Source organism: Oncorhynchus kisutch, linkage group LG27 (assembly GCF_002021735.2).
Source record: "Oncorhynchus kisutch isolate 150728-3 linkage group LG27, Okis_V2, whole genome shotgun sequence".
Classification (NCBI taxonomy): Eukaryota; Metazoa; Chordata; class Actinopteri; order Salmoniformes; family Salmonidae; genus Oncorhynchus; species Oncorhynchus kisutch.
Genome location: NC_034200.2, coordinates 10,264,578 through 10,290,558, shown reverse-complemented (window position 1 = coordinate 10,290,558; position 25,981 = coordinate 10,264,578). Strand labels below are relative to the sequence as shown.

At 45.0% G+C, this 25,981-nt stretch overlaps 1 protein-coding gene across 3 annotated transcripts; it reads left to right on the top strand.

The window, feature by feature from the left end:
- The first annotated feature begins 4,164 nt into the window (after positions 1–4,164).
- On the top strand, positions 4,165–24,526 carry LOC109872091 (phosphatidylinositol 4-phosphate 5-kinase type-1 gamma). 3 transcript variants are annotated; one of them, XR_004205825.1, is made up of 19 exons: positions 4,165–4,575; positions 12,337–12,374; positions 12,604–12,699; positions 13,003–13,133; positions 13,335–13,452; positions 15,519–15,671; positions 16,685–16,984; positions 17,287–17,486; positions 17,663–17,746; positions 17,859–17,907; positions 18,501–18,585; positions 18,741–18,899; positions 19,092–19,221; positions 21,012–21,047; positions 21,155–21,238; positions 21,325–21,829; positions 21,926–21,960; positions 23,172–23,255; positions 23,360–24,526. XR_004205825.1 is itself a non-coding variant. In XM_031807084.1 (19 exons), exons 1-19 carry the CDS (start codon positions 4,458–4,460, stop codon positions 23,360–23,362), a joined length of 2,448 nt encoding a protein of 815 aa, XP_031662944.1. In that variant the 5' UTR covers positions 4,168–4,457; the 3' UTR covers positions 23,363–24,526. The 3 variants fall into 3 exon arrangements, 2 of the variants coding, with proteins under 2 accessions (XP_031662944.1, XP_031662945.1); XM_031807084.1 differs by lacking the exon at positions 21,926–21,960 and adding an exon at positions 22,742–22,816 and having other exon boundaries at positions 4,168–4,575; XM_031807085.1 differs by lacking the exon at positions 21,926–21,960 and having other exon boundaries at positions 4,168–4,575.
- The last annotated feature ends 1,455 nt before the right edge of the window (positions 24,527–25,981 follow it).

Below are 25,981 nucleotides of genomic sequence, written 5' to 3'. Positions count from 1 at the left end.
GGAGCAGCCAGAGCTGTCAGCCTGCATGGAGCAGCCAGAGCTGTCAGCCTGCATGGAGCAGCCAGAGCTGTCAGCCTGCATGGAGCAGCCAGAGCTGTCAGCCTGCATGGAGCAGCCAGAGCTGTCAGCCTGCATGGAACAGCCTGAGCTGTCAGTCTGCATGGAGCAGCCTGAGCTGTCAGTCTGCATGGAGCAGCCTGAGCTGTCAATCTGCATAGAGCTGCCAGTCTACATGGAGCAGCCAGAGCTGTCAGCCTGCATGGAGCAGCCTGAGCTGCCAGTCTGCATGGAGCAGCCAGAGCTGCCAGTCTGCATGGAGCAGCCAGAGCTGCCAGTCTACATGGAGCAGCCAGAGCTCTCAGTCTGCATGGAGCAGCCTGAGCTGTCAGTCTGCATGGAGCAGCCTGAGCTGCCAGTTTGCATGGAGCAGCCAGAGCTGTCAGTCTGCACAAAGCTACCAGTCTGCATGGAGCAGCCAGAGATGTCAGTCTGCATGGAGCAGCCAGAGCAGCTAGATCCGCTAGTCAGCCATGATCTTCCAGATCTGCCAGTCAACCAGACTCTTCTAGATCTGCCAGTCAACCAGACTCTTCCAGATCTGCCAGTCAACCAGACTCTTCCAGATCCGCCAGCCAGCCAGGATCTGCCGGAGCCAACTACCTGCCTGAGCTTCATCTCAGTACTGGGCTTCATCTCAGTACTGGGCTTCCTCTCAGTACTGGGCTTCCCCTCAGTACTGGGCTTCCCCTCAGTCCCGGGCTTCCCCTCAGTCCCGGGCTTCCCCTCAGTCCCGGGCTTCCCCTCAGTACTGGGCTTCCCCTCAGTCCCGGGCTTCCCCTCAGTCCCGGGCTTCCCCTCAGTCCCGGGCTGTCCCTCAGTCCCGAGCTTCCCGTCAGTCCCGAGCTGCCTCAGTCCCGAGCTGCCCCTCAGTCACGAGCTGCCCCTCAGTCCAGTGGGGTTCTGGGTGAGGACTACGAGGTCATGGTCGGCGGCGAGGGTGGACTATCCCAGGACGCAAGGGGGAGGAACTAAGACATTTATGGAGTGGGGTCCACGTCCCGAGCCGGAGCCGCCACCATGGACAGACGCCCACCCGGACCCTCCCTATGGTTTTGAGGTGCGTCCGGGAGTCCGCACCTTGGGGGGGGGGGGGGGGGGGGGGGGGGGTTTGCTCTGTCACGCCTTGGTCTTAGTATTTTGTGTTTTCTTAAATTATTTGTTCAGGCCAGGGTGTGACATGGGTTTATTGTGTTGTCGTATTGGGGTTTTTGTAGGCATTGGGATTGTGGCTGATTAGGGGTGTGTCTAGCATAGGCTTGGCTGCCTGAGGCGGTTCTCAATCAGAGTCAGGTGATTCTCATTGTCTCTGATTGGGAACCATATTTAGGTAGCGTGGGTTTCACTGTGTGTTTGTGGGTGATTGTTCCTGTCTTTGTGTTAGTTAGCACCAGACAGGCTGTATAGGTTTTCACGTTTCGTTTGTTTTGTATTTAAGTTATTTCATGTATCATACATATTTTCATTAAAGAACATGAGTAACCACCACGCCGCATTTTGGTCCGACTCTCCTTCAACAGACGAACGCCGTTACACTTACAAGCCACTGATGCAGACCTTTGGAACATCTACATTTAAAAAAAGTCTAATAAATCCATGTAATATAGCCTACACCATCACAATAAATCCATGTAATATAGCCTACACCATCACAATAAATCCATGTAATATAGCCTACACCATCACAATAAATCCATGTAATATAGCCTACACCATCACAATAAATCCATGTAATATAGCCTACACCATCACAATAAATTCATTATTTATTTTTAGACAGGTCCAAAGAAACATGATTTGAAGAAAATGTTGTTTATTTCAGAAATTCAGAATTGTCCTAATGTTAGGCCCTGATCTGGCTATGCCATATTGCTGTGGGCTACACCAGTTAATTTAGCAGACAAGATTTGCTTAGAAATCCGTGGCATTACTTTATAGTATGAAGAATACAACTGAACACCGCTGAATAAAATAGAAAGGATATTGTCTTAAAACGATTTGAAGGAGTGTGCTCATATGGCTGTTCTGTGTTGAGTGGTTAACAAAGGAACAGGTCCTCCTATATGCTTCATTTAGTTATTTATGTATCTTTCATTGTGATACAAACAGTGGGCTATATGTTTAGATTTTTAATACATTCTAAGGCTGCATGACATTGATGTTGATTTTTTTTAAAGCTGCATGAAATACATGAGCTCTACTTGTTTTTTTCTGCAGACTGCACAACCTTCATCAGTCTCTCATTCACAATTTGACAAGCACTTGATAATGCCTTGAATTTCCCGGCGGCATCCCCTTTGTGTGGCCGTAATGCCCCCTAAAAAAATCCATGCCTTTTGTGGCCAGTGGCCGGTGTGCCCTGAATATAATAATTATAATTCCCTTCTTCCGGCTGCGTGCTCAGAAGCACATCTCACTCACATGGCTCCCTCAGCTAGCTCAATTCTTATTAGCCAATGCCTGTCTTTTACACAGGCTACAAGTGAAGACAGACACATCGGGGATGCAACTGAGGTGTGTCCTTATCCAATTCTGAGGCATATATTGAAGATATTGGAAGAACTGTCCACATTTACTTTATGTCAGCCAAAAAGAGTAGGCCTAATAAACAGCAAAAACCACTAGCCTATGTCAATCTACTATCCCCCGTAGTACAAAGGTGCATGAAATAAATGTTCCAAACATAGTCTGGGACAGTCGTGGGATGCCAAATTAATACAACCACTCACATTAAAAAAAACATTTAAAAGGCTGATGCAACAGATCAGAACGTTTAGCTTAAATGGTTGATTAACTATTAGGCTATTTCTTCAGGTTATAAACGCAGCAATGCTCACACGACAGTAGACTCTGACACAAATGTTCCAAAATACAATCAATTAACGGGAAAACACCATTCTCAAAAATGACTGCAAATGCGTTTATGCCTGCAATGCTTTCATTATAATGGTGCATATTTATGGTGAAAATGAGCTTCCCCAAACTACACATGCGCTGCTTATACCAGTTAGGCTCTACACCTGTTGTAAAGTGGATTAATGTGCTCAATTTTAAGAAGTTATTTGGCAACTTTAGTGATACAAACCTTGCCAAAACATATAGGCCTATGGGATACGCTACATTAGGGGTGCGACTATAATTAGAAAAAGTCGCAAAAAAAAAGACTTGCACTGTTTCTTGCCTTACTGCCAACCAGCTGGGCATCATTCACAAGTGATCATTTATCATTCACGAGTGATTGGCTAATATAGTCACCCATCAGACTATTCTTGGTTTAATCCTGTCTTTACATATACTAAATAATAGGTAGGGGCACGGAAAGGGACGGAAGAAAAAGTGTTACATTGATGCTATTGACCCGGATAACTGGTTGCTGCGGAAAAGGAGGAAGTTCCACCTCAGAGAGGCCCAGCCCACGAGCTCCATCAGCAGCAGATGAATATGGACAGTGAACGTGTTAGTGCATCGAACCGAATCGCATCGGTTTGTTCTCTAATCAAACCCGAGTTGCACCGGATATTTTGTAACTATCGTTCCATGTATCCAATCGTCTTGAAAGGGAAAGATGCGCGTCCCTTAACACACACAACTGATGTAGCTGCTAACACACTGAACCCCTTGTCAAAACCCACCCCAACCAAGATGAGAATGACTGCCCCCCCCCCCCCCCCCCCGAGCACTGAAATGAAAGAGCACTGAAAATGCCTAACACACATTTACGTACCAGTGTTATTGCATGACAATCCGAAGGTGTTTATTGTATTGCATTTGATAGAATGAAGAATAAACTGAAAGCTACTGACATTGTGTGGGTTTACGGTCTGCAATTGTAAGCCGCCTTACAGAACACACTTATTGTACAACTGAATAGTGACAGCTACGTGCTATAATGAAAGAGCTATTTTATGACAGTGTTGCTGCAATATCTTTACTCTGTGTGTAACAGAATGTATCTTTATTTTGGACAAACATGCCCAATGAAATTACGAGTTGATTTCGCATAGACTGGATTTCTGTCATTCTACATGAGCATGTCAACCGCAAGAGGAGAGAGAGAGAGAGAGAATGATGCTCCAATGACATGCATGACAGACTCTCCTACGGGAATGACGCAGCCGCCGCTGTCATGCAACGCTGCTAGGTTTATAAGGAGCGAGACGAGCAGTTGCCTAGGTTATAGCGGTAGTATATCCGACAAGGCAACACCAATAGGCTATTGTTTGTATTCATTGGCGTACAATTACCACGATGAAAATAAGAGTGGTGTTGAAGAAATGCCGATGAGGCCACGTATTTAGCCCTATTCAACGTGATGTCAGAGTGTCCTGTAGGCTACATTTCGCATTTGCCCTTGCATCAACAAAGGACAATATATCGCGACGCTTATCCTGGAATTGTAAATGGATGAGACTGCGCCAGCGGGGGAGGCCGGGGGAGGCATGCCCACATCGGGGGCGGGTAGATCGGACCAGATGGATACGGCCGGCCTCTCTCTCAAGCTGCATTCTGGAGACATGGGTTCGTATGTCTGGGATTTATTATGACACTAGTTTAATTGACTAAATACATTTGCATGAGAGATTGTTCAGATGAGCTAAACTGTCAGGAGAGCGCTGGCAACGTTCGACGGGGAGTATAAGGGTTCATTCAGGTTTTGGTCCAGTTGTCAATTATGGTTTGTCTCAGTAGACTAAATTATCTGGCAGTTTCCAGGCCTAAGAAATGATTTATGGTAATAGGCTTATAACTAACCAAGATGGTCATCCTGCTATTTCTAAAGACAAGGACAAGCTGCCAGCAACCACCAAAAGCAAAAGCCTAATTAATTAATGCAGACATTGAGCATTCAGAAGCTGACCTAGTCCTGATTAAAATGTACAGCATGCATTAGTTGGTAAGTAATGTCCAGGGCCTGACTATGTGAAACAGGTCAAGACAAACTGTCTAGTTCGGAACCCAATTAAAGGTCATGTCTGCCAGTCTGTGGCATCAGATCATGGTCAATTTCTATCAAAAGGAGAGGGATTCGGGCCTCCACCGTCAAGCTCATGATTGTATAAGTTTGTGATTTGCAGAGAGGGTGTCTGTCTGTCTGTCTGTCTGTCTGTCTGTCTGTCTGTCTGTCTGTCTGTCTGTCTGTCTGTCTGTCTGTCTGTCTGTCTGTCTGTCTGTCTGTCTGTCTGTCTGTCTGTCTGTCTGTCTGTCTGTCTGTCTGTCTGTCTGTCTGTCTGTCTGTCTGTCTGTCTGTCTGTCTGTCTGTCTGTCTGTCTGTCTGTCTGTCTGTCTGTCTGTCTGTCTGTCTGTCTGTCTGTCTGTCTGTCTGTCTGTCTGTCTGTCTGTCTGTCTGTCTGTCTGTCTGTCTGTCTGTCTGTCTGTCTGTCTGTCTGTCTGTCTGTCTGTCTGTCTGTCTGTCTGTCTGTCTGTCTGTCTGTCTGTCTGTCTGTCTGTCTGTCTGTCTGTCTGTCTGTCTGTCTGTCTGTCTGTCTGTCTGTCTGTCTGTCTGTCTGTCTGTCTGTCTGTCTGTCTGTCTGTCTGTCTGTCTGTCTGTCTGTCTGTCTGTCTGTCTGTCTGTCTGTCTGTCTGTCTGTCTGTCTGTCTGTCTGTCTGTCTGTCTGTCTGTCTGTCTGTCTGTCTGTCTGTCTGTCTGTCTGTCTGTCTGTCTGTCTGTCTGTCTGTCTGTCTGTCTGTCTGTCTGTCTGTCTGTCTGTCTGTCTGTCTGTCTGTCTGTCTGTCTGTCTGTCTGTCTGTCTGTCTGTCTGTCTGTCTGTCTGTCTGTCTGTCTGTCTGTCTGTCTGTCTGTCTGTCTGTCTGTCTGTCTGTCTGTCTGTCTGTCTGTCTGTCTGTCTGTCTGTCTGTCTGTCTGTCTGTCTGTCTGTCTGTCTGTCTGTCTGTCTGTCTGTCTGTCTGTCTGTCTGTCTGTCTGTCTGTCTGTCTGTCTGTCTGTCTGTCTGTCTGTCTGTCTGTCTGTCTGTCTGTCTGTCTGTCTGTCTGTCTGTCTGTCTGTCTGTCTGTCTGTCTGTCTGTCTGTCTGTCTGTCTGTCTGTCTGTCTGTCTGTCTGTCTGTCTGTCTGTCTGTCTGTCTGTCTGTCTGTCTGTCTGTCTGTCTGTCTGTCTGTCTGTCTGTCTGTCTGTCTGTCTGTCTGTCTGTCTGTCTGTCTGTCTGTCTGTCTGTCTGTCTGTCTGTCTGTCTGTCTGTCTGTCTGTCTGTCTGTCTGTCTGTCTGTCTGTCTGTCTGTCTGTCTGTCTGTCTGTCTGTCTGTCTGTCTGTCTGTCTGTCTGTCTGTCTGTCTGTCTGTCTGTCTGTCTGTCTGTCTGTCTGTCTGTCTGTCTGTCTGTCTGTCTGTCTGTCTGTCTGTCTGTCTGTCTGTCTGTCTGTCTGTCTGTCTGTCTGTCTGTCTGTCTGTCTGTCTGTCTGTCTGTCTGTCTGTCTGTCTGTCTGTCTGTCTGTCTGTCTGTCTGTCTGTCTGTCTTGTCTGTCTGTCTGTCTGTCTGTCTGTCTGTCTGTCTGTCTGTCTGTCTGTCTGTCTGTCTGTCTGTCTGTCTGTCTGTCTGTCTGTCTGTCTGTCTGTCTGTCTGTCTGTCTGTCTGTCTGTCTGTCTGTCTGTCTGTCTGTCTGTCTGTCTGTCTGTCTGTCTGTCTGTCTATATGATTCTTATTTAATCGTGGGATGTCGATTAAGGCAGCCCGCCTCACCGCGGAAGACACATTTCAGTTGGATGCATTCAGTAGTACAACTGACTAGGTATCCCCCCTTTTCCCTTTAGAGATCAAACTAGGCCAATGTCTTTGTCACATACAAGTGTTACAATTAAAGATGAAACACCAGGAAGCAGATAGAAACTTAATACATGGCGTTGAATTATAAATGAACAAAAATGCCCTGAGCCTCTCTGCCTCAGCTTTACCTGAGTGTACATTGAATGACCAGGAGAACAGACTATATAGAGTGTATAGGCAACAGCACCACAGTTTAGCCTATATTACAATAATCCTTGAATATAGGAAGAACACCTTGTACCAGATATGTATGTAAGCGAACGCGCAATTGTAATGGAAGAACAGAAAACTGTCTCAGTCCTTCATTGTATTCTAGTCTGTTACAGGATGTCTATTACAGAACCCAGAACCAAATCTCTCACGTGCGCTGGCCAGCTACTCAGTTTTTGATTCTGTCACAATAGACTATTGCATAGTTCCACTGCTATTACTCTGGTATAACAGCAGTATAATGTAAGCGGTCTTTATTTAAAGATGATAAGACAAGAGTCCGAGGTGAACTGGAAGCAGTATGTGTGTATGTGTTACAGATGGATGGTTTGGTTCATGTTAAACCAAACCATCAAGCTGTACTCCATCTTCTGTGCTTCCTGTCAGCGAAGCTGTTCAAGCAGAGTTGAACACTGCACATACACACACTTGTGCTTTCCTCCTTTGTCAAACCAAGTATGAGGGAATGAACAGTACGGAGTAGGAATGAATGAACAGTGAATTTCAATAACATGGCAGAATCCCTATTGCACATGGAGTAAATGGAAATTGAATGGGCAACAGGGGTGTTTGTGTTCGTAGTTGACACACACATTTGATTTGTACAACATAATTGACTGGTTTTCTTAGCAGCTCTTCTTGCAGTCATTTCCCTATTGAATTTTTACAGTTTCCCATCTATAGAGAAGCAGCAACTCCCCCAACGCACACACACACACACACACACACACACACACACACACACACACACACACACACACACACACACACACACACACACACACACACACACACACACACACACACACACACACACACACACACACACACACACACACACACACACACACAGAGAGTAGCAGACCATTATCTGCTGTAATCTGCTTATCAGCAGCACTTAGACTAGTGATGGCGCTAGAGACTGGCATCTGGTACAATCCTCATCCAGCAGACCTCTAGCCCCTCTCTTCCTCTCTCTTCTATTTCTCTTCTATTTTTAGTCGCTTTTCTCTTTCTCTCCTCTTTTCTCTCTCTATTAACCATCCCACCCCTTTTCCCTCAGAACGGCCCTCAGAACAACCTCCATTCGTCGGGGCTTGGACTTTACAAGATGTTGAAAGCGTTCCACAGGGATGCTGGCCCATGTTAACTCCAATGCTTCCCACAGTTGTGTCAAGTTGGCTCGATGTCCTTTGGGTGGTGGACCATTCTTGATACACATAGGAAACTGTTGAGCGTGAAAAACCCAGATGCGTTACATTTCTTGACACAAATCGGTGCGCCTCGCACCTACTACCAAACCCTGTTCAAAGGCACTTCAATCTTTTGTCTTGCCCATTCACCCTCTGAATGACACACATACACAATCCATGTCTCAATTGTTTCAAGGCTTAAATATCCTTCTTTAACCTGTCTCCTCCCCTTCATCTACACTGATTGAAGTGGATTTAACAAGTGACATCAATAAGGGACCATAGCTTTCACCTGGAGTCACCTGGTCAGTCTGTCATGGAAAGAGCAGGTGTTTTTAAGGTTTTGTATACTCAGTTTACATTGCTATCTGAGCAGTCTGATTTCTCTTACTAAGTGTTGGCACCAGCCCAAAACTGCACCTGCTCAAGCCTGAGGTAAATTGTCTCAAATCTCCTACGTTGGAAATGAGGGATGTGTGTGTGTGCCTGGGAGCACACTTGTGTGTATAGCATCGTGTGCACGTGCGCGTGTGTGCACGCTTGCAAGTAACAGCTCTATCCCCTAGTCGGCAGTGTTGTGCTATTAGACAGTCTTACACAACTCTTGTTTACGTCTCAATAACACACGCCATCAGTCGGCCATCTTCTGAGCTGACCAGTGAGAGGCCTAATCCTCTTCCTACCATAAAACCCACACATGCCGAACAGTCTAATGGCTACAAATTCCAACGCAGTCCCTGGAAATGTCGACGCCTCTGGAAACCCAATCAGTCATTTTATGATCTGAAACCTTTTCAGTCTATATTGCAAAATGAACTGTTGAGCGTATAAGGATGCCAGTGTCTTAGGCACTGACCCACGTTTCTCACTTTGCTCCTGACTAACCGAGTGAGGAACGAGACTTGGAAGTATGGCTAGTAGTAGTGTACTGTGTAGTAATAGTTGTACTTTGAGGATAGCTCCACAGCGTACTATGACTGGCCTCAATCCTACAGCACAATTTCCCTTACTACCTGAGTGTTCGATTCTGAAGGTTTTGTTTGAGTGTTCAATTCTGTTTGTGTTCCATGCGAGTGCTCCTCCATCTGAGCGTCCCGTCTTTCTGTCTGTTCCGTCCGTGTGCTCTTTCTCCGTTTTCTGTCTCGGGATTGTCCTGAGAGTTATGTCTGTCTGAATGTTCCGTCCTGAGTGTTTTTTTCCCCCTCAGTGTTCTGTACACACGTTTCGTGTCTGAGTGTTCTTTCTACCTCAGTGTTCTGTGTGTTGAGTGTTTTGTCTGTCTGAGCGTTCCGTCTGGGTTCGAGTCTGTGTGTTCTATCTTTCTAAATGTTCCTCATATATACAGTGCCTTGCGAAAGTATTCGGCCCCCTTGAACTTTGCGACCTTTTGCCACATTTCAGGCTTCAAACATAAAGATATAAAACTGTATTTTTTTGTGAAGAATCAACAACAAGTGGGACACAATCATGAAGTGGAACGACATTTATTGGATATTTCACATTTTTTTAACAAATCAAAAACTGAAAAATTGGGCGTGCAAAATTATTCAGCCCCTTTACTTTCAGTGCAGCAAACTCTCTCCAGAAGTTCAGTGAGGATCTCTGAATGATCCAATGTTGACCTAAATGACTAATGATGATAAATACAATCCACCTGTGTGTAATCAAGTCTCCGTATAAATGCACCTGCACTGTGATAGTCTCAGAGGTCCGTTAAAAGCGCAGAGAGCATCATGAAGAACAAGGAACACACCAGGCAGGTCCGAGATACTGTTGTGAAGAAGTTTAAAGCCGGATTTGGATACAAAAAGATTTCCCAAGCTTTAAACATCCCAATGAGCACTGTGCAAGCGATAATATTGAAATGGAAGGAGTATCAGACCACTGCAAATCTACCAAGACCTGGCCGTCCCTCTAAACTTTCAGCTCATACAAGGAGAAGACTGATCAGAGATGCAGCCAAGAGGCCCATGATCACTCTGGATGAACTGCAGAGATCTACAGCTGAGGTGGGAGACTCTGTCCATAGGACAACAATCAGTCGTATATTGCACAAATCTGGCCTTTATGGAAGAGTGGCAAGAAGAAAACCATTTCTTAAAGATATCCATAAAAAGTGTTGTTTAAAGTTTGCCACAAGCCACCTGGGAGACACACCAAACATGTGGAAGAAGGTGCTCTGGTCAGATGAAACCAAAATTGAACTTTTTGGCAACAATGCCAAACGTTATGTTTGGCGTAAAAGCAACAAAGCTCATCACCCTGAACACATCATCCCCACTGTCAAACATGGTGGTGGCAGCATCATGGTTTGGGCCTGCTTTTCTTCAGCAGGGACAGGGAAGATGGTTAAAATTGATGGGAAGATGGATGGAGCCAAATACAGGACCAAAACCTGATGGAGTCTGCAAAAGACCTGAGACTACAATCAAATGGTTCAAAAATAAACATATCCAGGTGTTAGAATGGCCAAGTCAAAGTCCAGACCTGAATCCAATCGAGAATCTGTGGAAAGAACTGAAAACTGCTGTTCACAAATGCTCTCCATCCAAACTCACTGAGCTCGAGCTGTTTTGCAAGGAGGAATGCGAAAACATTTCAGTCTCTCGATGTGCAAAACTGATAGAGACATACCCCAAGCGACTTACAGCTGTAATCGCAGCAAAAGGTGGCGCTACAAAGTATTAACTTAAGGGGGCTGAATAATTTTGCACGCCCAATTTTTCTGTTTTTGATTTGTTAAAAAAGTTTGAAAAATCCAATAAATGTCGTTCCACTTCATGATTGTGTCCCACTTGTTGTTGATTCTTCACAAAAAAATACAGTTTTATATCTTTATGTTTGAAGCCTGAAATGTGGCAAAAGGTCGCAAAGTTCAAGGGGGCCGAATACTTTCGCAAGGCACTGTAATTAGGACTTAGAACTTTGCGTGACTGGCAAACTCCTGCCAAAAAGACCCTGCTAGCAAGACAACCTTCCAGAAGCTGCTCTGTTGTCTGATGGTCATTAGCCCAGTGTCATTGCTAGACCTTTAGGTCGATGACTAACGAGATTGGGTCGGCTCTAGTGTGTCCCATTGTTTCGTCTCTGGTGTGTGTGTGTCTATCTGTCCTTCTCTCACACTCATCTGTAAGTCTCTCTCTTTCTTTTCACGGGCCAACTTCCTGGCGCTGGTTGTTCCGGCGGCTGGCACCCCTCTTAATCCTGCACTCTGATTGGCTGCTCACTGCTCAGGGCATCCGGTCTCCTGGGAGACGGTGGTGGTGTCAACCAATGACAGGAGAGTTCAGATTAGAGAGCCTGTCGATCCTAAAGAGTCACCTTCCCAGGACAGATCTGCTCTAGAAATAGATTATATCTACATTAAATGCAGACAGAAACTACCGGCAGGTCTGAGGTTTTGGGGTGTTTTGGTGTTTTTGGTGGCTATAACTGGAGTAGCGTTGCACGTTCAGGCTCGAGTGACAAAGAGTTGGGTGAGACATTCAAAACTCTTCAGGTTAGATATGTTTACGCATACTCAGGGTGTTAAAGATATGAATATATGTAGAACCAGAATTGTTTCCTGGGTTGTGTCTGGCAGTGCTTGTGTACATATCCATGAAGGATTAGCCTTCAACTACTACCTGTGGATATTCTGATTGAATTTGTTATTTTTAATCCTGGGCATCGGTTTTGGTTAACTACACTCTGCATTGTATTTCTACGTCTGTAATGCTATTTGAGCCGAGAACCAGGTGTAAAGAATCCAAGCGCAGCATAAGGCATTTGATGGATAGGTCCGTATGTGTGTGTGTGTGTCAGTAATGTCAGTATGTGTCGTGGATGGTGTCCAAGATGGTGATAGTAGACAAGCTCCAGTTGGGCCATCTTCACTATGCCACTGATACTTTCCAGAGGGAATACACCTTTTAATAGTCGTGTAGATACAGTGCATGAACACTGATGTGTGTAGCTTTGGTTTCAGTCTTTTAGTACACTGCTGGCAATAACCGGTGCATACTTTGCCCTGGAACCCTTTTCCCTGGTTCCTGCATGTGTCTCACACTTAAGTCATGCATTGATGTTATCTCCTGCTGTCTTCTCTGTTCTTCAACAGAAGACGCTGGTCCTAGGAGGGCTACAATAACAAGCGAGGTGAGGGCTAGTTACACACACACACACACGCACACACACACACACACACACACACACACACACACACACACACACACACACACACACACACACACACACACACACACACACACACACACACACACACACACACACACACACACTTACATACACCTAAAATGTTTTATGCAGTAAAGCGTGCACTGCAGTGCAAGTAACCCACAAATAAAACCCCCCTTTTCTCCCTCAGATGCCGTCCCCCACAGCTCAGGGTCTAGGCCCAGGTCAGGAGAAGAAGATTGGCCACAGGAGAGTAGACGCCTCTGGAGAGACCACCTACAAGAAGGTACACTACTCCTTTCCTCTTCTGCATCCCTTTCTCTCCTCCCTCCCTCGTCCTCCCATTCTACTTCTCTTCCCTTTCTGCCCTCTCCTTCGTTTTATACCTGTTTTCCCTCTCTTCTTGTCTTACCTCTCTGTTTTCTTCCTCTCCCCTGACCTTTCTGCACTTCTTTTACTTCTCCTATCTCACTTGTCCTCCTTTCATCCTCTTCCTCCCTCATGTTCATCCTCTTCCTCCCTCATGTTCGTTTTCATGGCTCTATTTAAGTGACTTGGGGTTTGTAACCGGACTGCTTGTGCCCTCCAGACCACGTCCTCTGCCCTGAAAGGTGCCATCCAGCTGGGCATCGGCTACACAGTGGGCAACCTGAGCTCCAAGCCAGAGAGAGATGTCCTCATGCAAGACTTCTATGTGGTGGAGAGCATTTTCTTCCCCAGGTGTGTTTCTGATTGTGTATGGATGACAGATGTGTTTGTAAATGGGGAGGGGGGGTTGTTTGTTTGTGTGTGTGTGTGTGTGTGCATAGACACTTAAAACACCTCCAATGTGAAGTGCTCTCTAGTACGATGCCCCGTTCTCTCTCCTGTCTTTCTCTCTTTCTGGCTCCCAAACCCATATTCTCTCCCTCTTCTCACCAGTGAGGGCAGTAACCTGACTCCTGCACATCACTACCCAGACTTCAGGTTTAAGACCTACGCCCCAGTGGCCTTCCGCCACTTCAGAGAGCTGTTTGGGATCCGACCCGATGACTACCTGGTGAGAGACAGGAACCATAGTGAAAACACTACAGATAGTCTTGTTAATATCTAGGTTAAATGTAGTATCCTACATCAGGTGATTATTTGCACAACATGACATCATTTGGATTTTTCAAGGAAGCATATGCCCCTGGCCACACACACACTGGAATGCATATTTAATTTGACCTTTCTTTAACTAGGCAAGTCAGTGAAGGTGCAGGAGAGATATGCACCGATTGATTAACACACAGGCGGGGACACACACACACCCTGACACACATCCTTTAAAGACTTGCACATGCACACGTGCACACACCCAGTCACTCCAATAACCTCACACTACCTGCACCAGATGGAGATTAGAGTACTAAGACTTTCTTTGTAAAGCTCCAAGCTGATAACAGTAGACACTCCGTTATAGTCTAGGCCAACTCAGAAGCAAAGTTGGAGTGTCTGGTTCTATGCGTTTCTATGTACATGCATGGTTTTACAATGGCAGGAAAATAGAATATTTGAATAGAATACACTGTATTAATCCAGCATGAGGAATCCATTCCGCGACATTCGTAGTTGTTCTCAGAAAAAGAGACAGTGCGGGGGTATGTAATTCTCCTCAGTGTGTAGGGACAGAGGATCTTCAATCTCTCCCCTTAAGCCTGTTCAAGTCCCTGTGTTTATCTGGCCTTCCAGACTCCACTTCAGTGAGCTGTAGAAACCCTATAAAAAGTGTCTCACGAAGGACCATCTAAAGCACCCTATAAAGTGTCTCATGAAGGACCATCTAAAGCACCCTATAAAGTGTCTCATGAAGGACCATCTAAAGCACCCTATAAAGTGTCTCATGAAGGACCATCTAAAGCACCCTATAAAGTGTCTCATGAAGGACCATCTAAAGCACCCTATAAAGTGTCTCATGAAGGACCATCTAAAGCACCCTATAAAGTGTCTCATGAAGGACCATCTAAAGCACCCTATAAAGTGTCTCATGAAGGACCATCTAAAGCACCCTATAAAGTGCCTCATGAAGGACCATCTAAAGCACCCTATAACGTGTCTCATGAAGGACCATCTAAAGCACCCTATAAAGTGTCTCATGAAGGACCATCTAAAGCACCCTATAAAGTGTCTCATGAAGGACCATCTAAAGCACCCTATAAAGTGTCTCATGAAGGACCATCTAAAGCACCCTATAAAGTGTCTCATGAAGGACCATCTAAAGCACCCTATAAAGTGTCTCATGAAGGACCATCTAAAGCACCCTATAAAGTGTCTCATGAAGGACCATCTAAAGCACCCTATAAAGTGTCTCATGAAGGACCATCTAAAGCACCCTATAAAGTGTCTCATGAAGGACGATCTAAAGCACCCTATAAAGTGTCTCATGAAGGACCATCTAAAGCACCCTATAAAGTGTCTCATGAAGGACCATCTAAAGCACCCTATAAAGTGTCTCATGAAGGACCATCTAAAGCACCCTATAAAGTGTCTCATGAAGGACCATCTAAAGCACCCTATAAAGTGTCTCATGAAGGACCATCTAAAGCACCCTATAAAGTGTCTCATGAAGGACCATCTAAAGCACCCTATAAAGTGTCTCATGAAGGACCATCTAAAGCACCCTATAAAGTGCCTCATGAAGGACCATCTAAAGCACCCTATAAAGTGTCTCATGAAGGACCATCTAAAGCACCCTATAAAGTGTCATGAAGGACCATCTAAAGCACCCTATAAAGTGTCTCATGAAGGACCATCTAAAGCACCCTATAAAGTGTATCATGAAGGACCATCTAAAGCACCCTATAAAGTGTCTCATGAAGGACCATCTAAAGCACCCTATAACGTGTCTCATGAAGGACCATCTAAAGCACCCTATAAAGTGTCTCATGAAGGACCATCTAAAGCACCCTATAACGTGTCTCACGAAGGACCATCTAAAGCACCCTATAAAGTGTCTCATGAAGGACCATATAAAGCACCCTATAAAGTGCCCTATGTGATCCTCTCCAGTGTTGGTGCCATTTTATATGGTATCTCTACGGCCCACTGATGTATCCTGTGTGTATATCTGTGCTTTCTCTTCAGTACTCTCTATGTAATGAGCCCCTAATCGAGCTGTCCAATCCCGGTGCCAGCGGCTCCATATTCTACGTAACCAGGGACGACGAGTTCATCATCAAAACAGTCAATGCCAAGGAGGCGGAGTTTCTGCAGAAACTACTTCCGGGATACTACATGGTCAGTATGTCACAAGCCCCTCCTTCATTCCAATGAACGTGTGTGTGTGCGTGTGCGTTGGTCACATCTTAGCCCCCCGGAGGTTAACCTATGTTCAGCTATGACACCAGGAGGGACTGCCGTGGGCTAAGCACATCACTAAGAAACGTCACGCGCCTTAGTAGACACACGGACAGAGGTTTTAAGTCCAACCGACTCACGTCTGTCAGGTGTCTTGGGACAGGAGCCAGGAGTTAGGGTCACTGCAGGCAGCATCTGCAAAGGCATGCCTTCTTAATGTTATTATAATAATGTTTTCATAGCGTATAGCAAGTTATTCAATAAGGCTTTTGTACAGTGTTCATGTTTTTCTGTCAATGTATGGCTTAAGGAACATTCATTTCCCAGGCATTTATTAGTTCTACAAATGTTTTAAGGGGAAATATTTAACAAGTCGGACTGACATGTCTAAAATCCACTGGATTGTCAGTAATTGATTTTATATCCTACTTGTTAGCAATTTATGTTATTCTTCAATTACACAAACTCCAAAGCAAATCAAGGGGAGAAAAATAGGTTTATTTGAGAAAGACAAATCAAGATGTTATGCTGGGAGGCAGATGTTCAGTCTCCCCTGTCCTCAGCTTTTCTCCCCGGATGCCATTTATAACCCCCTACCCTAGCCTGGTGTTGACCCAGGCCAATGGCCAAATAACAAGTATCCTGCTCCCGACACAATATACAGACCAATGAAAACGTGGCGCACGTAGCTCTGAGTTCAGGAGTGACATTCCACAGATTCTAAACAGATGTTGAACTGAAAACCAACTCCTATTGATCGTTAACTCTACTCCTCTTGTCCTCTCCTCCTTCACGTTGTGTATTTATCTTCAACATATTCTTATATACTCAATATAATGGCACCATATCATTTCCCATTGTTGCATGTAAAGAAGACTTCAATAGGCACAGAATTATACTTTTCTCACTCTCCTCCTTCCTCTTCTCCCATCTTCCTCTCCTCCTCTCTCTAGAATCTGAATCAGAACCCGAGGACCCTGCTTCCTAAGTTCTTTGGTCTCTACTGCGTCCAGTCTGGGGGTAAAAACATCCGTATCGTGGTCATGAACAATGTGTTACCGCGCGCCGTACGCATGCACCTCAAGTTCGACCTGAAGGGCTCCACGTATAAACGGCGTGCGTCGAAGAAAGAGAGGGAGAAATCGAATCCCACCTTTAAAGATCTGGACTTTATAGCAGATGTACCGGAAGGACTGACCCTGGATCAGGATACATACAGTGCCCTGCTAAAGACCCTACAGAGAGACTGTCTGGTGAGAGAGGGAGGAGAGGATGAGGAGCAGGGATATGAGGAGAGGGTGGGGGGGGATAATACATACCGAGCTTTGGTCAAGACCCTCCCTGTCTGGTGAGAGAGGGAGGAGGGGAGGAGAGGGGAAGGAGAGGAGGGTGGTTTAGGATGGGCTTACAGGGGGAAACCCAAAAGAGAGAGGAGGGGAGATTAGACGTGGACGGAAGGGGAGGATGAAAGCCATTATGACCTGTGTGTCTGTGCTGTCTGGTAGATCCTCCGATCATTCATTCTGACCTTCATTCTCTGTCTGTGGTACTCCAGGTTCTCGAGAGCTTTAAGATCATGGACTACAGTCTACTGCTGGGGGTCCATAACCTGGGCCTGGCTGTGAGAGAGTCCCAGGGCTCACCAGCAGGGGGCGATGAAAAGAAGCCTCAGGCCCAGAGAGCCCTCTACTCTACTGCCATGGAGTCTATACAGGGAGGGAAGGCTTGTAGAGACACATTAGACCACGATGCTACGTGAGTTACTGAGCTGACACACACACACACACACACACACACACACACACACACACACACACACACACACACACACACACACACACACACACACACACAGTATCTTGGAGTCCTCTCCCACTAAATGAGATTCTCTCTCTCTCTCTCTCTCTCTCTCTCTCTCTCTCTCTCTCCAGGATGGGTGGTATTCCTGCTGTGGATGGTAAAGGAGAGCGTCTCCTTCTCTTTATTGGAATTATCGACATCCTGCAGTCCTACAGGTCAATTTCACCAAATCACTCATTGAGTTACTACTGATGTCCTGCTAATCAAACGGACCAGTACTAATTTAATGATGTATGAATTACTGAGTTATTTTTTCTTGCTCTGCAGGCTAATCAAGAAACTGGAGCACTCGTGGAAGTCTCTGATCAGTGACGGGGTGAGTCCAGTTGCAGGTTGCCGTTTATTGTCATGAGTCTTACCTTGGAGGCAGAACTGAGGGATTTCTGTTAGATGGGCCAGCTGCAAAGTCAACATTGTCTATATCGAGAAAAAAACCTAAATTGAGCTTTTCTTTTCTTCATTTAAGGCATTAGGGTTAGCAGTGTGGTTAAGGTCAGGGTTAGGTTTAAAATCAGATTTTATGACATTGTGGCTGTGCCAGCTGGTGACTACTCTACAGAGGTGCCTCCAGGGCAAGATTTATGACAACAAATGCCAACCTGCAGTCCAGTCCTCCAGCTTACACAGGCCCAGTGATGAGCTGCTCTACACACAGCTGCATAATTCAACACAGACAGTCAATAGCATATAGACAGACAAAGTGTCCTTAAACCTTTAAGGGCTAACCTATGGATGGAACATTAGTCTGATACTGAGAATGGCTAGTAGGTTATTATTTTAGAACTAGACGTTTTAAAAAGGTGACATGGACTAACTCTCCCATTTCAATAATTCCCTATGCCCGACTGTACAGATGTGTTTGATGGTTTGTTTGCTGAGATGGTTTCCCCTTCTCTCTATCTCTCTCAGGACACAGTGTCTGTCCACAGGCCCAGTTTCTATGCAGACAGGTTCTACAAGTTCTGCAGCACCACTGTCTTTAGAAAGAGCTGCTGTGAGTAGGAGACACACTACACCACCTTGCGCCGAGCGTTCTATTTGATATTTCGAGATTGAGTCATCGATTCATCGAGTTTGCCCCTTGACTGCTTTCTCTTTTCTCTCTCGTCCATCTCCACCCTCTTTTTCTTGCCTCTCCTTCCCCTTCAGCCCTGAGGTCTTCTCCCTCCAAGAGAGGGCGGGGGGGGGCTCTGCCCGCACCCAAAAACAGTGTCCAAACACAGCTTTCCGTGGAGAGAGAGGAGAACCAGGAGAACGAAGACCTGCACCTCAGAGGGGCTCGTGCCTTCCCTCTGCTGGAGGAGGACGGTAAGACGGTTACCACACCTAAGGAAACTGTCTCTCCTGTTTGAGCCAAAATGGCCGACAAGCATTTGAGGACCAATAGCTTTTTTCCCCACACGGCTATTTGCTATTTGGGTGAAGTGTCATGCTGTGGTGGTAGATTACTAATACTCTATCACAATCATTTCTCTCTCTCTCTCTCTTCTCTCCTCTCAGGTCTGAGAGAGCATCCCCACACTCCTCCATCTTTTGAGGATGCGACCACAGCATCCATCGCTACCACTCTCTCTTCAAACAACTCTCTCCCTACCACACCCTTTGATACACCAGAACACCCACGCTTCAGGTACACACACACACACACACACACACACACACTAGAGAACGACCACAGCAGCAAGCTAGCTCATTCTCTGATGGAAAAGTGCAGGATTCAGAAGTAAGTGAATTGACACAGTGACCAAAATCGAACTCCTGTTGGAAATGTTAAATCAAATCGAAATGTGTTTTATTGGTCGCATACACATACAGTTGTAGTCGGAAGTTTACATACACTTAGGTTGGAGTCATTCAAACTCGCTTTTCAACCACTCCACAAATGTCTTGTTAACTAACTATAGTTTTGGCAAGTTGGTTAGGACATCTACGTTGTGCATGACACAAGTAATTTTTCCATCAATTGTTTACAGACAGATTATTTAATATATAATTCACAGTATCACAATTCCAGTGGGTCAGAGGTTTACATACACTAAATTGACTGTGCCCTTAAACAGCTTGGAAAATTCCAGAAAATTCTGTCATGGCTTTAGAAGCTTCTGTTAGGCTAATTGACATCATTTGAGTCAATTGGAGGTGTACCTGTGGATGTATTTCAAGGCCTACCTTCAAACTCAGTGCCTCTTTGCTAGACATCATGGGAAAATCAAAATAAATTGTAGACCTCCACAAGTCTGGTTCATCTTTGGGAGCAATTTCCAAAAGCCTGACGGTACCACGGTCATCTGTACAAACACTAGTTCGCAAGTATAAACGCCATGGGACCAATCTCCTAGAGATGAACATACTTTGGTGCAAAAAGTGCAAATCTATCCCTGAACAACAGCAAAGGACCTTGTGAAGATGCTGGAGGAAACAGGTACAAAAGTATCTATATCCACAGTAAAACGAGTCCTGTATCGACATAACCTGAAAGGCCGCTCAGCAAGAAGAAGCCACTGCTCCAAAACCGCCATAAAAAAGCCAGATTACGGTTTGCAACTGCACATGGGGACGAAGATCATACTTTTTGTAGAAATGTCCTCTGGTCTGATGAAACAAAAATAGAACTGTTTGGCCATGATGACCATCGTTATGTTTGGAGGAAAAAGGGGGAGGCTTGCAAGCCGGAGAACACCCCCCCAACCGTGAAGCACGGGGGTGGCAGCATCATGTTGTGGGGGTGCTTTGCTGCAGATGTATTTGATGGTGCACTTCACAAAATAGATGGCATCATGAGGTAGGAAAATAATGTGGATATATTGAAGCAACATCTCAAGACATCAGTCACATTGTCAGTGATGTGTACAACCAGGAACTTGAAGCTTTTCACCTTTTCAGCTGTGGCCCCCATCGATGTAGATAGGGGCGTGCTCCCTCTGCTGTTTCCTGAAGTCCACGATCAGCTCCTTTGTTTTGTTGACGTTGATGGAGAGGTTGTTTTCCTGGCACCACTCCGCCAGGGCCCTCACCTCCTCCCTGTATACTGTCTCGTCATTGTTGGTAATCATGCCTACCACTGTTGTGTTGTCTGCAAACTTGAATGAATTAGTTGAGTTAATTCACAAATCCACGAATAATAATGCTTGTGTCGAGGTGCCCGGACATTCATGCAATAAGCAAGCTAGCTAAGCAGATGGCTATGTGACCTGTTAGCAAAGATTATGTAGTGTTAGCTAGCTGTTTGATTTGAAAATGGATGCATTAATGCATACATGACTGTCTCTGAGAAATGTTGTCATCAAAATGTTCACATTTTATTATATTGGCCTAAAATATCGGTATCATCATCGGCCCTAAAAAAAATGTTTCTTTCTCTAACACACACACGCACGCTCCTACAGATACACACTCACCTGTCCCTGTTCTACCCCACAGGAGGCCAACCCACTCTCCACGGGACCGTGACGGGAGGTAAGCAGTCTGATTTCATACCCTTTCAATCTAATACATCTCTTCTCATCTGACCATTCTGACTCTAATCGATGATCCGATGTCACTTCCTGTGCTGTCCCATGTAGTTTCAGGCCACAGCAGGAAGTAGTGGCGGTGCACGAGCAGACCATCACTGTAGCTGTAGAGGTGAAGAGGGAACCTACAACCAGGTACACACACACACACACAAGAACGCACACACACACACACGTATGTTATCAACTGTCTGACAGCAGTGTTTCTATCTCTGTCACAGTGTGGTTCCAGAGGACCTTCAGGACTCTAAAGCAACAGAGGAGGAAGTCATCACACAGACCACAGCTACTTCCTCTACACCTCCTTCAACCCCTCCTCCATCCTCCACTACTCCCTGCTCAGTCCCACTAGCCTCCACTCTCCCTCGCTCCCTTCCTCCCTCAGTCCCTTCCTCCTCTGCCCCTCACCCTCACTCTAACTCCACTCTCCCTTCTTCTTCCACTCGTCCTTTCTCCACCAATCAATCATCAGCTCACATCGCCTCCACCCTTCCACCCTCTGCAGTCCCTCCAGCCTCCAACTCGCCCTCTTCCACCACTCCCGCCTCCACCCTTCCCCCCCCCCCCCCCCATTCTTCCCCCCTCCTTCCAAGCACCCCTCCCTCCTCTCTCCCTCCGAGTCCCCAGGTGACAGCAGAACGCTTTTCGTCCAATCATCTGTCTGTCACCTCGTCCGTCAGCCACAACTCACTGGAGGGGGAGGTGCCAGTCTCAGACATCTACTTTGTAAGTCGTGGGTGTGTGCGCGTGTGTAACAGTCTTCAGCGTGTGAGTGTAGCTCTGAAGCTCTTGTGGTTTACTGGGGTTTTGGATTTCTTACAGTCGGGCAGTAAGGACAGCGTGGTTGATCTATGAGGGTGAGGGTTGGTGTAGTTTGCTGTCATTGATCATTAATCACAAAGTGTGGCTTGAAAGCATGTGGCAATGTTGGTTACTCTCCCTGCAATAAAGAGGTTGGATTGAACCCTGAGACACCACATGCCTGATAACAAACATTCCGCTGAAATAGCAACTGGGAGAGAGAACAGTATACAGTGCTAAAAGTCTCTTTTGTGTTGTGTCGTGTGGATTGCATGTTGGCTTGTGTGTTGCTCATGCCTGGCTGATCCATATTAATCCAGTCATGTGATTCCTTCTTATAATCCCCCAGTCATATCATGATGGGTTGTCAACAGCAATCTGGCCTTGTGGTTCATTCAACATTATGTTCTTTCGTCATCCATTTTGAATATGTATTATTCCATTCTCCACATTTTCACTCTCTTTTTCCTCTCTCTCTCTCCACTGTCCCACCCCACCCATGTTGTCACAACATCCTTCTGTCCATCTCTCTCTCTCTCTCTCTCTCTGTGTCTCTGTCTCTCTTGCTCTCTCCATTCTCCTCCACATTTTCACTCTCTTTTTCCTCTCTCTCTCCACTGTCCCACTCCACCCATGTTGTCACAACATCCTTCTGTCCATCTCTCTCTCTCTCCCTCTCTCTCTCTCTATGTGTCTCTGTCTCGCTCTCTCCATTCTCCCTCTTTTTCTCTTACTTCCTTTTCCATTTCTCTTCATCTACCCCCCTGTCCTTACCCGTGTGTGCATGTGTGTGTGTCTGTGTGTCTTTGTGTATGCACATGTTTTGTGTATTATCAGTATGCTGATGGGAGGTATTGGGTGTACTCCCCAATTCTGGGTCGTAAGAAGCTCAACTCAAGCTCTAGCTGCAATGTAAGTCACGGCTGCTGGTTGCACAAGCCATAGTCCGTCGTAGTGTAATGTCAAGTGGTGTAGACTGGTGTCGGCTTCCTTCCCCTGATTCTGAGCTTCTAGAACCCATCTGAAATCACCCCCTAACATAGCCCCTTAGGCACTTTGTGTAACTTAGATCGGAAAGGATCGGACAAGTGTGAGACAAAATGGCAAAACAACTAAACAATTAACACCCAACATAGGGCTAGAAGACCTATTTAGGACTTGTGGAAGGTCTTCCTCCCTAAATGTACTTTTCTCTCTCTTCCTCCGGTTTCTGCGAATGCTGACCTGTGTGTCTGCTGCCCCTGCTGGTTGGGTGGTGTAACAACAGAATCAGGAGGACAGGAGCTGGGTGTACTCTCCTCTGCACTACGGCTCAGAGTCCAGACCTGGCTCTGACGGGGAGAGCGAGACAGTAAGTGTGCACTTCGTCCATACCCCTACAGAGAAGTTTCCTTCACTCATACCCTGACTCTAACTCGCCCTCTCTCTCAAATGTCTCTTTCTTTTTCTCAACAGTAATTTGAGTGGAGTCTCCAATGTAAGCAAATCACCTTGAGAGGTTTGAAGACTACAGACAGACGCCGTGATGCTTTGCGACACTCCGGGAAGCTCTAGGAAGCTTCTACGGCATTGTGTAACCCTTGTGGCCCAATCTGCATGTGAAGGCTTGTTTTACCCACATGGATGGAGAAGGATTCTGTGGGAAAACTTAATAAAATGTTATTTCTCTGCTTTGGCAACACCTTCCTAACACACACGCACGCTAACACACACGTCTTCACACTCACACACCCTAACATTGTCCTATATAAGTATGCAACAATGATGTGCCCTTTGCCGCAAAATCAACTCATAAACATGAAAGTATGCATAATCTTCAATGGGAGTATTTTGAATAAAACCATATTGCAACCATTTCTAAACATCAGCTAAGGCTGCCCAGAGAGACTATCGTAATAGTACTTTAGTTGGTTTTGTTGTGTTAAGAATGCTATTTGTCTTTTGTTAACTGTGCTGTAATATCACAAATGGAATATCATGTGTTATATTGTCTTGGTCAGGTTTTTGACTCCTATGGTTAAATGTTGGAGAGTTTTGTCTTTTTATGAAGCAGAACCTTTTTTTTCTCAAGTTGTTTATAATGTTTTGTGGTGTTCACTGGTCTGATGGTGGTGGTTTCAAATTCAGCTCAATCAATCAATGTAAGTTGAGAATCGTGAACATTTCTGTCTGGAATTGTGCTGTGCTCCGTGTTCTCACAGGGCATACTGAAGTCTTCACAATGGTCATGAAAACCTGAACATTTTATTTCATTATTAGCCCTCTAAAACTATCATTTTGTAAATGTTTTTTTTAAAACCAGATCTTTGTCATTGTTTTACATTTAAATGTTACATTTGAGTAATTTAGCAGAAGCTCTTATCCAGAGCAACCCTACAGTTAGTTAGTGCATTCATGTTAAGATAGGTGGTGGGACAATCGCATATCATATGCATAGTAAGGACACATTTCCTCAATAAGGGAGGGGGGGGGGGGGGGGGCGGTCAAGCGGTCAGTTTATTTATTTGTTGAATTATTTGTTTCCTCTATTGCTGGGGAATGTTTTTGTTTTTTGTTGAAATATACTGAACAAATGTGATATAAGATCATATAAATGTGTTATTATTGCCTTACTGAGAAATATTCCCCTGGTCAGTTTCCTTAAAAAAAAAAAATTGGGGGAATCAAATGGGCCAGGGTAGGTGTATTATAAAATATGGTAATATATGCCATTTAGCAGACGCTTTAATCCTAAACAAATCACAGTCATGCATGCATCCATTTTTACCGATGGGTGGCTCCAGCGGGAATCAAACCCACCACCCTTGGAGTTGCAAGCGACTGAGCCACACACAGGACCAACACAGTGTGTTGAACTTCAGCGTAACTTTCAAAAATAAGAATATAATTATCATTATTGTTAAAATACTAAATTATAAGAGGTCCATAAACTCCTCAGTAGTTCTATAATGTCATTCTTCAGCATCTAAGTAGAAAAAAATACATTTTGTGAATTGTAAATAGTGTGTGTGGTAGTGGGTGCGTGGGTGACGAAGCGAAAGGGTTGGTGAGGAAAATAAGATATTGCACTTTGTCCTGGTCGATAATGTCAAGGGTTAAAAAAGATTACAAAGTTGTTCCAGTCCAGGGAACTTTAAAGGCTATAAACATTACTGTAACATTGAATCAATGTCCATCCTTCTAAAGGTGCAATCTGTAAGTTATCTGACTCACTGTGGCTCAACCAGACAAAGGAAAAAAACACAATTGACCTGAAACAAAACACAAAGCAAAAAGATATAGTTCAAATTTGTCAATGATACTGTACTTGTACGACTTCATCATCAATCCCCCGAAAGGTACAGATTGCCCCTTGAAGACAAATGGCTGTGTGTAAAGTGTTTTGACAAGGAGTTAGAGATTATCACTGAGTAAAAATTAAATAATATCTTGGCTAAGAATTAGTCAATTAAATCTCTCACTTAACAGGATTGGTGGCTCCCCCACGGGACGGTTGAGCTAACGTAGGCTAATGCAATTAGCATGAGGTTGTAAGTAACATTTCCCAGGACATAGACATATCTGATATTGGCAGAAAGCTTAAATTCTTGTTAATCTAACTGCACTGTCCAATATACAGTAGCTATTACAGTGAAAGAATACCATGCTATTGTTTGAGGAGAGTGCACAATTTTGAACTTGAAAAGTTATTAATCAACCAATTGGGCACATTTGGGCAGTCTTGATACAAAATTTCGAACAGAAATACAATAGTTTATTGGATCAGTCTAAAACTTTGCACATATACTGCTTCCATCTAGTGGCTGGGCTGGAATAATACATTATGGCCTTTCTCTTGCATTTCAAAGATGATGGTACAAAAACACGGTAGTTTTCATCTTTGTATTCTCTTTTACCAGATCTAATGTGTTATATTCTCCTATTACTTTCACATGTCCACAAACTTCAAAGTGTTTCCTTTCAAATGGTAACAATAATATGCATATCCTTGCTTCATGTCCTGAGCTACAGGCAGTTTGATTTGGGTATGTCATTTTAGGTCCTGAGCTACAGGCAGTTTGATTTGGGTATGTCATT

Bases quoted from the DNA above. Each gene is read 5' to 3' on its own strand.
- LOC109872091 (XM_031807084.1), top strand. From the start codon at position 4,458: ATGGATGAGACTGCGCCAGCGGGGGAGGCCGGGGGAGGCATGCCCACA. The intron at 18,900-19,091 runs GTAAGACGGTTA...CTCTCCTCTCAG, and splicing joins CCCTCTGCTGGAGGAGGACG to GTCTGAGAGAGCATCCCCAC. The intron at 21,239-21,324 runs GTACACACACAC...TCTCTGTCACAG, and splicing joins AAGAGGGAACCTACAACCAG to TGTGGTTCCAGAGGACCTTC.